The following is a 14,678-nucleotide window of genomic DNA, read 5'->3' on the forward strand; positions in this document are numbered from 1 at the left end:
ATTGAATAAATTTTCGTTTATCAAGGGAACATAAAAATGCACAATTAAATACTTTGCAAAATGCCGTCGGCTTTTCGTCAATTTGATTACCTACAGAAGCCAAAAACTATGTAGAGCCAATATACTAAAGAGAGAAATCGCTGTAAACAGCTCTGTTAAAAGTTTCACCACACCCCGGCAGTGGTTAGACTTCATTTTTGACAATCACACTATTCGTAGCTCGTGAGACTTCTCTATACATTAACGTTCTCTGCTATAAGCGCTAATTCATATGCGCGTCAAAACCAAACACGGCTAATATTGAACGAATGTGGTATATCGCGAGCGGAGCGGGACCTATCAATATCGACTTTTTTTCGTCAATCCAAATATCGAACAAGTATTGAACATTTGCATTCACCTTAAGGTTGATATTAAATTTAATCCAAATTCTGCAATTATTATTCATCAGCTGTAAGTGACAGCGTTGTGTGCAAATTTATCCCATTGTGGCAGTGAATTATTACATATGTTTTGTTTAAGAATTGATAAAATTGGTTGCAGAGAAATTTAAAATCTATTTGTGACCATCACTTAATTTTCACAAGCGCTCACCAATTTTTTAGGTGCTTAGGTGCCGAATACTGGGGGAAATGTCTCGAAATTCAAAGAGTGGGCCTGGTCCGATACCAAATCGCTGGCTGCATTGCCCTCGAAAAAGTGAAAAGGTTATTGCTGAACGTTTTTTGGCATTTAAAACACCTTTGAGCAGCGCATTTGACTCGCAGATGCCAATAGAATGCATGTTTCATCCAGAAATGATTTTTAACTATTGCAAATCAATAAAGGTAAGCGAATACACAGGTACCTGCAACGTGTCACCCATACTGCTTACACACTACATTTGTTAATATATATATTTCATATTCATTGGTTTAGCTGTATTCCTTCCGCTTATATCTTAAGGAATTGAGGCATTAATTACTTTCCATTTCAGTTAAAGTTGGGCCTTTGGATCGATTTGACAAACACAAAGCGTTTTTATGATCGCCAAGTGGTTGAATCACGCGATGCTCAGTATGTAAAATTGCAGTGTCGTGGTCATGGGGAGACACCTTCACCAGAGCAAACACAGTCATTTATTGAGATTGTGGACAATTTCATTAATGAACGTCCATTTGATATTGTGGCCGTACATTGTACGCATGGTTTTAATCGTACAGGATTTCTGATTTCTTCATATCTAGTAGAGCGTCTTGATTATTCAATTGAAACTGCGTTAGCCATATTTGCAGAAGCACGCCCACCCGGCATATACAAACAGGACTATATAAATGAACTATTTCGTCGCTACGAGGATGATGAAGATGCTATGATGGCTCCCGAGTTGCCAGGTTGGTGTTTGGAGTACGATGATAGTGATGGTAGCAATGATAATATGTATGATTCGCGTAAGCGGAAAGCATCTGAAGTGGCTTCCAGTTCACAGCAACACTCTGATTTTAATCATGTCAAGGTTGGTCAGGTGGGTGATGAAACCCAAAAAGATTTCAATAAAAGCGATCACACAGAAGGCGCTGTCACAAATGCGAGAAGTGGTGAAGTTAATGTGACATGTACTTCCAATGTAAGTGGTCGTAAGCGCCGCAAAGAGATTATAATTAAAAATGCAACATTCATGAGCGGTGTGCCAGGCATAGTGCATGTTACAGATGAACTAAAACTGAGTGAATTGCAATCTAAGCTCCAAGATATGTGCGGCTGGAAGAAGAGTGGGTTCCCAGGGGCTCAACCAGTTTCTATGGACAAAAATAACCTAAAACGTTTATATGAGATACCATATCGTGTATCGTGGAAAGCTGATGGAACACGGTAAGTAAAATGCTTTTATTATAGAGATGCTTATTGAATTATTTGTAACATTTTCTATTACAGGTATATGATGCTTATTAATAAACGTGATGAGATTTACTTTTTCGATCGGAACAATTCATGTTTTCAGGTTGAGAACTTGACTTTCGTTAAAGCTGGAAATTTAAATCAGCATTTAGAAGACACGCTTCTAGATGGGGTAAACTATACAATTTGGATTTCATGAGAAACTATTTAAATTTGTTGTGTTTTTAGGAAATGGTAATTGATAAACTTAATGGTCAATCCATACCGCGTTACCTGATATATGACATAGTTAAGCTTTGCAATATTGACATTGGTTCTCAGCCATTCTTTCCTGACCGGTTGCGTTGCATCAAAGATAAAATAATTGGTATGCTACAGTAGAAGTGAAGTTTTCTTACAGAGAAAATATATCATTTTTATTTTAGATCCCCGCTATGAAGCCATAACAAAGGGTTTGATTAATAGACCGCTAGAACCGTTCAGCATACGCCAAAAAGAATTTTGGGAAATAGAGCAATCTGCCGCTCTACTAGGTGAAAAGTTTGCTAAAAGTTTGTTACATGAGCCAGATGGTTTAATTTTTCAGCCCTCAAAGCAAGTAAGTTCTTTAAGAAGAGAGTATTTCAGCATATAGATAAATATTAGTTGAGGTATGCACTTAGATAGACACATTTTCTCTTCATATTACTTCTTAAAGATATTTCTCAGCTGCCAGCTGTCATTTCGTTGTTTGACAATTCAATATTCATTTGAATGAGAAATTAAAAACATACATTTGACAGAGTTAAGGCATCTACAATTAGCAAAAGGTGTAGTTGCGGGGTTACGTTCCCCGTCAACATAACAGTATGCTCAGAAGGTAGTTTCTGTCGTGCTACTTACTACACACATCAGAAGTTGTCTCTGTGGTCTTAGAGACGAGCTTCAACAATATGACCACTAGACCGAAAATTCCTTAGCACCTTCATGAGCTCTTGCTCCTGGATTATCCTTATGCGTCCAACACTCATCGCAGATAATGAGTTTTTGCGACATTCACCGGGAGACCGTCACCACCTTCTTAAGCTCCCGTCCTGTGAATGCCGATATCGGAGTCCAACCACCATCTATAGCAGATGAAGAGCTCCAGCTTCCTCGTAAGACATGTGTAACACTGGCGCAATTACGTTCTGGATACTGTAGCAGGTTAAACTCCTACTTATCCAGAATCGACTCCGACATACCAAACATATCGCACCCTAAATACAAAAGGGTCACAACTCAAAATTTTCCAAAACTGAGTTTCTTGCATAAATTAATTCAGAGTACACATTTCTAACTGCTGCAAATATTTCGTTCACATAACTATCTTCTTTAACTGGAAAAATACAGTTATGTCTATTTTTATGTCAAGTGTGTTGCTTTTGCACGATCAGCTAAAGAGAATTATTTTTAGTTGCGTTAATGGGCTCAAGAACAGGTGATTACTTTTATTACACATAAAGAGTTTTATTTTGAGTTCTGCCTCTATAACTGTAAAAAGTGATAAATTTCGTGGTATATTATTTTGCATTGTGCCTCTTTAGTTGTGAAAAGTGAGTTCAATTAGGTTAGGAAACTTATAAAATTAAAACATTTTATCAGTTAAAAAGGCACAACTTAAGATAATATCACTAGTTAATTGAAAAAATTTCAGTTAAAGAGTCATAAATCAAAATTTTGTTTTATTTTCGCAAACATATATTAATATAAAATTGAAAAAAATATAGTAGAACCTTCTTCAATGTTGTATATTTTCATTATGGAACAATATTTGCTTTAAATATTACAATAATTTTTACATAAAACGTTTTTCGTCTCTCCTGAAAATCTTAGTATTTTGAGTTGTGACCCTTTTGTATTTAGGGTGCGATATGTCCGGCATGTGAAGGCACCCCGCACGACACTAACCACCTTTTCGCATGCCCTCTAAAACCGACTCATCTAACACCCCTCTCCTTCTGGACCCAACCTGTCGAAACAGCATTTTTCCTGGGCCTACCTTTAGATGAGCTAGACGAAGATGACCGGTGATATGCCCTACACTGGCGGGGCTTCTATTACTGTTAACAAACAAACAAAGTTTTAGCTGTCACATGGGAAACGCGTTACTCTAACAAAATTATGAATTGAGCTAGGGATAGTCAATATATGTCCATCATGTGAGGGCACCGCGCATGCCACTAACTATCTCTTCACATGCTCACTTAAATCCATCCACCCCACCTTTTTCACTCACAGTCTTGGGCTATCGTTAGATTAAATGGACAACGACGGCCAATTTCATCATTGCGATTGGCAGTGGTTTTTGAACTGCTAAATCCCTGATTTATATCCAGCGAAATACTGTAATTTGAGCAGCATTCGCTGAACATTTATCCTATTTTAATGTTTTTACGACAACCGTCTACCGACAAACTGAAAACGATTACTACAATCCTATATTTGCTGTATGAATCCCGTTATCGAAGGCCAACCGGTGGTTCTACGTTACCGTTCATGCTGTTAGAGCAACAACAACCAAACAGTGCGTTTCGCAGATACTGGCATAACTTCGTTCTGGAATGCATCTCGTTATAACAAACGTATACCATTCATGTGAAAAATCTTCCCTATGACTCGGTCCCGTCGAAATAGCGCGTTTCTCGAGTCTACCTATAGATGAGAATGCAACACTTAGTGGAACACCCATCGCGTAGGGTTTCATAAGGTTGCTTAACAACAATAATGTGTCGGTTATCGAGTAATAAAACCTATCCATTTGTACATACTATTAATTACACAAATCACCATTATTTCAAAGTATACTGTATTTTTAGCCCTACAAAGCTGGTGTATGTCCGGATGTACTTAAATGGAAACCGTTTCATATGAATTCTATAGATTTTCGACTCAAAATTGCAGTAGAAAGTGGCATGGGGTTGGTAGAGAAATATGTTGGTTAGTAGTAAATACTTAAAATTGTATTTGTTGCAGAGTGGTAACACAAAAAATAGGCCTATTATATGTTGGCGGATCTGACCAGCCTTACGGAAAAATAAAATGCACTAAGGTCTTGAAGGATTTGGATAACAAGATCATTGAATGCACCATTAATTCGCAGGGGCAGTGGGAATTCATGCGTGAACGTACGGATAAACTATTGCCAAATAGTTACAATACAGCAGAATGTGAGGAAGTAATGAGTAAAGAAATAATAATGATTTAGTAATTTTTCATCTCTATTATATATTAGCGGTTTTGGAAAGTATACGTCATCCGATAACGAAGTCTATTTTACTGGGCTTTATTGAGAACTATAGATTTCGGGATCATAATAATGTAATGCCGCCACCCCAACAACGTCATTTGCAACCAAACCAACACCACCCACCACCTATGCAGAAACAGCACCAAAACCATCATCAAAAAGAAGAACATCAGCGACTAAAATAAATGAAGCTATTTTAGTTTATATTTAAGACATGCAGTTCGCAAAGCTCTTCTATAAAAATTGCGAAAAATTTTGTCAAACACTTAATAGTAGAAACATATTGGGGGAAATAGATTTATTTAAATGCATTATGCGTAACTGCCAGGCTATACGCATCCGACAAACTATTAAAAAAAGAATCCAAAAAATTTGTAGGCAGTTAACTTACACTTTTAATATTTTTCTATTTATTTTCAAAACTTGGTGCCCAATTATTACGCTATGGTGAAGAGTAATAATTAATTGCATTGTGGTAAACAAAGGTAAATAAACGTCTGAACGCTTCTGTATTATATATATCAATTTAATAGGAATATATTCAGCGCAATATACTACCGTTCTTAATCAATGCATCTTCAGGTATCACACCTATATCGAGTAGACACACTAGTGCTGCACCTTGTTCAGCCTGTTTTTTATTTTTTTCCCAAAATGAACTTGCATATCTTTTTCCGTCAAAACTGCAAATTGCACGGAATAGTTTGTCAATACATTGCGTTTCGTATAGCGGAATATCCTTTCTTTTACGACCAGCATAAGAGTACAGCATTGTTTTTGGTAGTTGAGTATCTGTTTTAAAAATAAACTGTACGCTAATAGATATGTAAAGGTTATTACTAACCAGTGCTATAGTTCGAGCGAAGAAATGCGATGTTATGTTGTATAACATCTGCATCCAATGGCGGGGCGTCTACCTTTCGTCGCTTCATTTCTGGGCCATCCGCAGTATCGTCATCAGGTATCACACCAGGCGCCACCTCACGTCTACCGAAGTTACCAAGATCTTTCAACTCTAATTGTTTGCGATAACAATAACTGCCAAGCGACCAGATTTCACTGCGATAAGAAAGTTTTACTTCCAAGAAAATTATTATTGAAACTAAATTAGAGTCTTACCACATTTGTTGAAGTGTTTGACATTGTAAGAACTGTTTACCTCGTGGCGTCTCTTGCAACTCTTTTAGTATATTTTGCACACAGTATTTAGTATTGTGAGCTGCATTGTCATAGTCGACGCAAAGTTTCAAATACTTCACAATAATATTATCCGTTGGGAGCATGCCTGACGTGTGTTAATGTTACTTTTTATTGTAATTGAATTAAAAATATATAATACGTAATGAAAAAAGGCTCACCTTCTTTCCGAAAAATGGAAACGTTTGACTGTGCTGCTCTTCCCACCATAACACTAGTGGCGCCGCACAAATCGCGAAAATTTAATATATCTTTATATTTTTGAAACTCCCTGGAACCGCCATTCGCAATCACTGGTATATCAACAGCCTTCGCAATTTCACGTATAAAATCTATTAAAAGTGAATTTATGATTCGAAGCTCTGTAAAATATCAATAGGTCTTCAGGAAAACTCATTTTCTACGCACCTGGATGAGGCGGGTTTTGAGGTCGCTCGTCGCGGGTACGTGCATGCACCGCAATTGCAGCGATTCCAGTGGCAGCAAAACGTTGTACCAATTTGATCGTATGATTCAAGTCCGGTAATATTCTGCAAAAATGCTTGGAATATATTTTCATTCATGTCTTCGTTTTAAACTCAAAGCTCACCTAATTTTGCAGGTTACTGGAACGGATAGGTTTTTGCATAACGTAGTTAAAATATGAACCGCCTTATCTGGTTGCCCGAGGAGCGCTACACCCATACCACCTTTTATGGAGAACTCTTTCGGACAGCCCATATTTATGTCTAATCCTCCAATATCACACTGCACCAACTTTCCTACGGTTAAGGCACGTTCTGCATCACTAGTTCCTAATTGTAGTACGACTTGTTGACGTTCTTTTGCGCAAGTACGAAATACAATTGTGCCATCGCTACGATCTATAAAATCGACGGTACCCAATGCAGCTACAAAGTAAGGTAAATATTAAACGTGAATTAGACTACTACTTCACTATTCCTTTACCATTAAAACGCCTTTTGCAACGTATCAGCTTCAAGTCGATTAATTCCTCTGTATAGACAAGGTCGGCACCGAATTCAAGAGCCAGCAAACGCATTGGTAGTGTTCCTACTCGAACCATTGGCGCCAATATCACCTTATTGCGGTAATCCAAAGCTGCGTTCTTTCCCTCCACTGTCATTTTTGACATTAACACAGCACGCTTTTAAAGTTCATTTACCTCAGTTGTAAATCATTGAAATTTATATTCCGTGGCAAATAAATCAAATTTGCTCCTCTACTGCATGTCTTTTGAATAAACAGCTGACCACCCTATGTAAATATGTACAGAGAACGTAAATTCATAGAGATGGCACAATCCCGGCCCGTTCTTCATTTTGGGCTCTAACAAAACACGGGTAAGAAATTCAACTCTGAAATTACTTCACCACAAGTTAACAGTAGCAAATTAATTAATATGGCTGCCGAAGAGAAATGAGAGGTGATACGCAAGTGTGAAAAAATGTAGTTTACATTAGCTTACATTTGCTTGCGTACAGAATAGATTTCTTCATTTGATATGTCCATATAATTTGTATCATGCATACATATACATATGCATGACATATTAGATATGTTCTTTTTGGTTTTTTTATGACATAAATAAAATAAATAAAAAATATTACTATACATTTTTTCGTTCATATATGTATAATAATAAATTAATAATAAAAATCTTAAAATATCTGATATTATTAACAATTTGTCGTCACTAATTATAAATTAGGTAAGTATGATGATACATTGGTTTTATTTTAAATTCTTCACGCATATCTAATTAATAATCCTCATAGAGAAATGATTCAGGCTCACAGGAAATACAACTATGTGAATTTATATGAATTCATATGCGCATATATACATATATGGTGTGTGTATGTATGTGCTCCTGCCACAGCAAAAATATTACGATTCCCTAAAACATCTCAAGAAATCCCGCGGCGCATTCATAGGCACAGCATTGTATGCACAGCTACCTTCAAATATGTACAGTAATCTTCAAATACTCTGATTTCAGAGTAAGTTTCTAACCTTGCAGATATATGCATATGTTTTTGTGCACTTTTTATCAATTGAAGAACTGCGTACGTAAAGTATTTTACTAATTAACTATTTACCTACTATCAGAGAAAATAAAATAATTGTTTCGAGATTTTCTCTTAGTATTGAAATGTCCGACACAGAACTTTTCTATAAGCTACTTGTGCTGTTTTCTGCAAGTTACTGTATGCTCATGAGCGTGAACAGCAGCAGCAGCATTTAGACGTTATAAACAATTTTATCGTGGTAGAAATGGAAAGCCAAAACAAATATCTAAACAAAGCGAGTTCATTTTGGCAGTTTATTTCCAGCGCTGACAAGGTATGGTTATTTATACCAGTTTCTCCATCTATTCGCCACTTGCTAATGTGTGGCGAAATGAAAAGGTCTTAAGGCAAGAAACAATTACCCACCTATAAAAAATAACTCAGCAGTAATCGAATTCTATCGAAATGCCAATATAAGAATAAATAAATAAAATATCATCACTAGTTTTTCAAAGCCATTCAAATAAATCTACATATAACAAACCAAAACCAAAAGTAAAGGATTCACACAATTGGAGTTTTCGTTTTAGCGATTAAACTGTCCGAATAGGTCTTCAATCCTTCCAGAGAAACATTGAAGCAACCTTTAATAGAAGAGGAAAAAATGGAAAGTATTCTGTTGTCGAATATCGCGGCCATTATAGTCAAAGATATTTTAATAGATAATAATACGAAGAACAAGCCTCATGAATGTGAAACAAATGATTTTCCTTTGCTCTCAAGAGATACTGAAGATGAAGCACTTGTTTATTTTTTTAAGCGGAAGCGTAAGAAACCTCAACGAAGCTCTGTAGAATCGGAAATGCAGACTACTTCCAAATCAAGAAAGTATATTTCTATAAAGGACGCTGCGAGCAATAGTACACATACACACACAACACAGTACGAGCCCAGCAATCGCCGTATGCCACTCGAAATTAATTTGATTAATGAATTTAATAGTACTATTTTTGAGGGATATTTACACATGAGCAAAATGACTTTCTTGGTAAGCTCTACATATAAAAACAAAGATAATGTTATGGTTAACAAAACTTTTTTTTTAACTTGCAGCGCATTTTTAAGAGATTGCGGCAATATTTACCCTACAACCATTATCCCACCGCAGCACCGCCACAGTCAATTTTCTCACTCGCACTCTGGAAATTGTCCACCAATGAGCATTTCGAAGATATTAGTCGTAAGTTTAGCATTACGAAGCATGTATGCCAACAAGTCATACGTTTGTTTTGGCGACGTATTTCCGCACAGTACGAAGCGTTAATAGTGTGGCCAAGTACGCCAGAAAAGCGCAATTACACTATAAAAAACTTCCAGTCACATCAACAGTTACAAAGGTTTAACCAAATATTCGGTATTATTGCCATAAAACAGTTAGATGTATTCCTCACAGCTGAAAACGAAGAGCGACAAGTTATATTACAAATCATTTGCGACGCGGATAAAAAAGTCATTGATTGCTTTTTTGTGCTTGCCAGCGAATACTCGTTCGACGCTTCTCCAATAGGACAAACATTGGCGCTTAACGTGCAAACAATGCCAGCAGGCAGTTATTTAATTGGAGATCAAAACTTTCCACTAAAACCTTATCTAATGCGCCCAATAGGGGCGCCTAGTGATGACAGTGAGAGGGCGTTTAATGCTGCATTACTGCCGGCTTTGCTGATTGGCGAACAAGTATTAGACGCTATGGCAACACGTTTTAACGTTTTGTATTCATTGGAAGCGCGTAACTTACACGAAGCCCGTAAAATTATAGATACTATTTGTGCTTTGCATAATCTGTGCGTAGAAATGGAGGACGATTATGTTGATCGCAAACTGAAGGACATTCAATTTAATTGGACAAAAGTGGCGGTTGGAGTAATCAAGAAAACGGAGGTCGAAGAAGACACGCAAGGCAGGCAGAAGCGAAATGCTCTAATGGAATATTACTAAGTTAGTCACCCCGCAAATTTTTAATACGTCAAATAAAGAAGCATCTTAATTATCTATATGCATTCCTAAATTATTTCTTTTGCGTAAAATATGCACTAAATTTTGTTTTTGTCTGACAACTTTTGTTGTTGTAATTTATTTTTTTGTTGTTTTCTAGTTATTAGTAGAGAATCAAATACTAACTTAAAAAACATGAAATTAAAATATATTGTTTTGTTATAAAAGACTGAAATAAAATCCATATTATAACAAAAGCTTTGTACACTTTATTTTGACGCTCACAGTAATTTTAGACAGCTCAATTGCAGCGCATGGGTTCATAGGCGCAGCCGTAGAGGCCATTATTCTAGTTGCCATGGTGCTGAATAACTTAAAATAGACGCGGCGGCGCCAAAAAATTCATTGATAAATTCGAGTTCATATTTCTACGAGCAAAGTATTTTAATTCATAAATTAAATTTTATCGACCATTCGAAAATAGTCAATATTGGGATATTTCGCTTTGAATTATTTGCCAATATTTGATAAATCGTGAATTATTGTCATGTCGAAGGGTCGCGGCTCAGTACATATGTATGCATCAATATATGTATGTAAATATGTCTTTCTAAATGATCGACAACCGCAGCTGCTGTGCTGGAAAATCTGTAAATATCCTCTAGTTTTAGAGAACGAATATTACTCATTCTCTCGACATCGGAACCCACAACTCATAGCCTCGCTCTAGCAAAGGCAGGACACTCACAGAGAAAGGCATATTGGGTGCTCAATGATTCCAATGGTGGTCATATGCTGACTCCATGTATTGTGTCCTGTAATGATACCGGCCATCAACCGAATGTGTTTCCTTCTTAATTTTAGTAGAAAGTTTGACAGTTTTCTGTTCGGAGTTATGACAAAGCACTTTCAGTTCTGCAGCGTTCTAGACCGGACCATCGCTCTTTATGTAGATTGTATACATAATCGCTGATCCAATTCATGATTCCTGCGGAACTGATTCCGATTATTGGCTCTGGCCCCTGTGGGCCACCGCTGATCCACGGTTGGCCAATTCGTCGGCGATTTCGTTTCCTTGAACACCAAAGTGTCCCGGAACCCATATAAGTACAAGCCTGTTATGTCTTGCGAAAGAATTGACCTTCTTCTTACATTCTTGAACAATCTTTGAGGTTTGCTTCGCGTTCTCCAGGGCCTTCAGTGCAGCCTGACTGTGACTGAGAACCTCAATCTGATTCCCCCTCCATCTCCTCTCGATTATCCATTCGGCTACTTTCAAAAGTGGCAAAAATTTCCGTTTGGAAAACAGTTGCCATTTTCCTCATAGCGTAGTGATACTTATTACTATCGTTTAAGTACCATCCGGCTCCATACCCTATTTCATTCTTGGACCCATCGGTAAAGAAAATATCCGTCAAACCTCCCTGAATGCATTCTGAATTGCTCCATTGCTCACGCAATGAAAATCTGACATCAAATTTCCCACCAAATGAAACTGTGGGTATCAGGTCGTATTTAGGTGCCAAAAACAGTGGATACTGCTCAGATAGCAACTTAAAGATTTCTCTGTGTCCCGAAGTTCCGCCTTCGTGCCAAAAACCACATTTATGGAGTCTATACATAGCGTTTATTGCTTTCTGTTGTATCTTAAGATCCAAGGGGAGCAAATCAACATAGAATTTAGAGCATCGCCGGAGGTTGCACTCATAGCGCCCGTAATACATAAACATACACTTCTTTGCAGCCTGGTTCCGGAGTGCGGATTTAACCATGATCCGTCGCCACCAGAACACAGAGGCGTAAGTGATGATTGGTCTGATAAAAGCTGTGTGATTCACCTTCAGTGAAACGTGTGTCTCCCATGTCAGTTTCTTATCCAAAATTAATTCTAGATATTTAACTTCATTGGAAAGACTGCACTTTCGTGCAAAGCCTTCTTAGAAATTTATCCGATGTTAGTGCTCAGACATCGTCCGTATAAGATTGGACATGAAAATCGAGTTTCGGCATTTCCGCTAGTAGAGAGTCCACGACCAAACACCACAACAGCGGAAAAAGAACACCCCCTTGGAGACATCCTTGCTTGGCCCTGACGGTGAATAGTTCGTCTGTGTTCTCACCAGCGGTTAACAGCCTCTCAGAGAGCATGGAATATATCCACTTCACAACTCCATGTCCTTCGGCAGAGCCAAAAGTGGCATTATCAAAAGCCACCTCAATGTCGACGAACACGCCCATTGTATACTCGTTAGCTTCCAACCCGCTTCAATTTTGCTAACCAGATCGTGTAAGACTGATTCACATGATTTTCCACTCTGGTAAGCGTGTTGATTTCTACTAAGTGGACTTCTCGGCAATTACCCGTTCTCGTATATGTTTCTGAACCACTCGTTCTACACTTTTCAACACGAAAGATGTCACACTGATTGGTCTAAAACTTTTTGCTGGGGAATAGTCATCCTTTTCTGGTTTCGGAATAAATAAATGTTCAGAAAGAAAATCCTCTTATAAAACCCACCATCGGTTTAATTTCCAACTGACCTATTATACTCGTATATATATAATTGGCGCGTACAATTCTGTTAAGTGTTTGGTCGAGCTTTTCCTCCAATTTGTGGCGTGCATCTTGGTGTTGTTCCACAAATGGGGGGACCTATAGTTTCAAACCGACTCCGACCGGCAGATATTTTTTTATGAGCAGCTTTTTCATAGCAGAAATACACGCGGAGCTTTGCAAATGCCTGCCGAGGGGCGACCGCTATTAGAAAAACCTTTTCTCAATTTTGGTGTTTCACCGAGACTCGAACCTACGTTCTCTCTGAATTTAGAATGATAGTCACGCACCAACCCATTCGGCTACTGAAGCCGCCTATTGGTAAGTGTTAAATCCATCATCTCTTGTCTCTTTTTGGTCACAAAAGTTGGTTTGTTACCAGTGTATTAAATGACCAAATCAGATAACAGGATAAAATCCAGTAACTTGAGAGTTCTGGAGTTGCATTTGCTGCTGTAATGAAAGAATATTTATTTGAGTTAAATATATTTATTTATTTATCGTTCCAAGCTAGGCATCCAGCTTGGCGAACGATTATTTTCTTTATTGTGTCTTACATACTAATTACAAGCGTTTTTATAGTAACTTTTATCAATGCAAGCCAACAACAATTTTTCGGTGTTTACTTGTGTAATATGATTCTAGCATTCACGCGCCGCGCATATAATAATTACGTTAGCTATATTTGCGTTTACTTTCAAGTGTAATGAACCTTTTAAGAAATATGATACTTTATTTAAACGGCACAGCACAGTGAATGCATAAGTGGACAATAAAATAAAAACCAAAACAAAATGTTTATGAATATTAATGTTAAGGCATATCCGACTTATAATCATACTACACTGCTTCCCCATACAATGTTCTGTGAATTTTCATCACAGCCCACTATTAGCAGCAAATTATTGGATTCTACATACTTGACTACTTTCTTAGCTCCTTCGAAAGAGGTGTCTGTAAAGAGTCGTAGGGTAGGTAGGCCGAAACTATGATAGATTTGACACTGTTTCCACTCTTCCAGTACTTTATTTTTGGAACAACGATATCTCCGGAGCATAGCTCTTTTAACATCGTGTGTTCGATCAACCTTGCCATGATAATACATGCTCGCGGTCTCACATTCCTTTCGCAATGAAGAATTTGTCCCCACGACATAGCATCTAGACCACAGATACGCTTGTGACATACCCATAGTTCATGTATTAGTATTATGTGTGGGTTTGTTGCAGTTTTGCGTGCCTACCGCACAGGAGAGTCGTAGACGCTTTGCTATGCTGCAGGTTTATCTACGTAAAGTCCTGAGACTGACTATATTTACACTTTGTCCTCCACCTTATCCTGGACACGAAAATGGATTCGTCCCAGATGTAGATGAGGACGGGATCCGTACTTCGATTTCAGTACCTTGAGAAACCCACGATCGATACCCAGCCCCAGGTGGGAACCCGCTTCCGAAGTTGTAGCGGATTTCTGACTAGTACACGAGTATACTCTCCAGAGAGTCGTGTCAGGGTGTTTGTTTTGAACACTGATGCGTGTGAGGAGTTCTGCTTAACTACAGGAAGGACCCGGAATCCAGACACTCGCTCGTACCAGCCATTCTCGGGAAAAAGCATTGGAACAGTGCATTTTTACGATGCCGTCCAGCAAGCTTTTATCCCCGAAAGTCGGCGCGTCTTCGACTGACTGATGGCTTTCCAAAGATAGCGGGAGCAACACGTGGCCACATACCTTGTGGACCACTCCCTGTGAGTCTTAAGGCCTGAACAGGTCT

General features: G+C 38.0%; 3 protein-coding genes across 5 annotated transcripts; 2 read left to right on the forward strand and 1 right to left on the reverse strand.

Annotated features, from left to right (window-relative positions):
* The first annotated feature begins 333 nt into the window (after window positions 1-333).
* LOC129237305 (mRNA-capping enzyme) lies at window positions 334-5,654 on the forward strand. Of its 3 annotated transcripts, XM_054871968.1 has the most exons (9): window positions 334-453; window positions 606-827; window positions 977-1,851; window positions 1,915-2,050; window positions 2,107-2,245; window positions 2,304-2,476; window positions 4,716-4,816; window positions 4,873-5,066; window positions 5,132-5,654. In XM_054871968.1, exons 2-9 carry the CDS (start codon window positions 633-635, stop codon window positions 5,329-5,331), a joined length of 2,013 nt encoding a protein of 670 aa, XP_054727943.1. In that variant the 5' UTR covers window positions 334-453; window positions 606-632; the 3' UTR covers window positions 5,332-5,654. The 3 variants fall into 3 exon arrangements, with proteins under 3 accessions (XP_054727943.1, XP_054727942.1, XP_054727944.1); XM_054871967.1 differs by having other exon boundaries at window positions 413-827; XM_054871969.1 differs by having other exon boundaries at window positions 413-827; window positions 4,873-5,074; window positions 5,132-5,284.
* On the reverse strand, window positions 5,534-7,620 carry LOC129237306 (tRNA-dihydrouridine(20) synthase [NAD(P)+]-like). The gene is made up of 7 exons (XM_054871970.1): window positions 7,292-7,620; window positions 6,933-7,233; window positions 6,752-6,873; window positions 6,505-6,675; window positions 6,266-6,431; window positions 5,991-6,205; window positions 5,534-5,938 (listed from the first exon to the last, which is right to left on the reverse strand). Exons 1-7 carry the CDS (start codon window positions 7,476-7,478, stop codon window positions 5,688-5,690), a joined length of 1,413 nt encoding a protein of 470 aa, XP_054727945.1. The 5' UTR covers window positions 7,479-7,620; the 3' UTR covers window positions 5,534-5,687.
* Window positions 7,621-8,831: 1,211 nt separating this feature from the next.
* LOC129239198 (uncharacterized) lies at window positions 8,832-10,519 on the forward strand. Its single transcript, XM_054874538.1, has 2 exons — window positions 8,832-9,403; window positions 9,469-10,519. The coding sequence occupies exons 1-2, from the start codon at window positions 9,020-9,022 to the stop codon at window positions 10,351-10,353; spliced, it is 1,269 nt and encodes a 422-aa protein (XP_054730513.1). The 5' UTR covers window positions 8,832-9,019; the 3' UTR covers window positions 10,354-10,519.
* Window positions 10,520-14,678: the final 4,159 nt, after the last annotated feature.

The sequence above is a fragment of the Anastrepha obliqua genome, chromosome 2 (assembly GCF_027943255.1).
Source record: "Anastrepha obliqua isolate idAnaObli1 chromosome 2, idAnaObli1_1.0, whole genome shotgun sequence".
Taxonomy (NCBI): Eukaryota; Metazoa; Arthropoda; class Insecta; order Diptera; family Tephritidae; genus Anastrepha; species Anastrepha obliqua.

What these genes read in the sequence shown, in the direction of transcription:
- LOC129237305 (XM_054871968.1), top strand. Translation starts at nt 633, where the DNA reads ATGTCTCGAAATTCAAAGAGTGGGCCTGGTCCGATACCAAATCGCTGG. An exon ending in AAGACACGCTTCTAGATGGG is followed by an intron (nt 2,051 to 2,106) that starts GTAAACTATACA and finishes TTGTGTTTTTAG; the next exon opens with GAAATGGTAATTGATAAACT. An exon ending in CATCAAAGATAAAATAATTG is followed by an intron (nt 2,246 to 2,303) that starts GTATGCTACAGT and finishes TTTTTATTTTAG; the next exon opens with ATCCCCGCTATGAAGCCATA.
- LOC129237306 (XM_054871970.1), bottom strand. Translation starts at nt 7,478, where the DNA reads ATGTCAAAAATGACAGTGGAGGGAAAGAACGCAGCTTTGGATTACCGC. An exon ending in CCAGTAACCTGCAAAATTAG is followed by an intron (nt 6,874 to 6,932) that starts GTGAGCTTTGAG and finishes GCATTTTTGCAG; the next exon opens with AATATTACCGGACTTGAATC. An exon ending in TCAAAACCCGCCTCATCCAG is followed by an intron (nt 6,676 to 6,751) that starts GTGCGTAGAAAA and finishes CACTTTTAATAG; the next exon opens with ATTTTATACGTGAAATTGCG.
- LOC129239198 (XM_054874538.1), top strand. Translation starts at nt 9,020, where the DNA reads ATGGAAAGTATTCTGTTGTCGAATATCGCGGCCATTATAGTCAAAGAT. An exon ending in TGAGCAAAATGACTTTCTTG is followed by an intron (nt 9,404 to 9,468) that starts GTAAGCTCTACA and finishes TTTAACTTGCAG; the next exon opens with CGCATTTTTAAGAGATTGCG.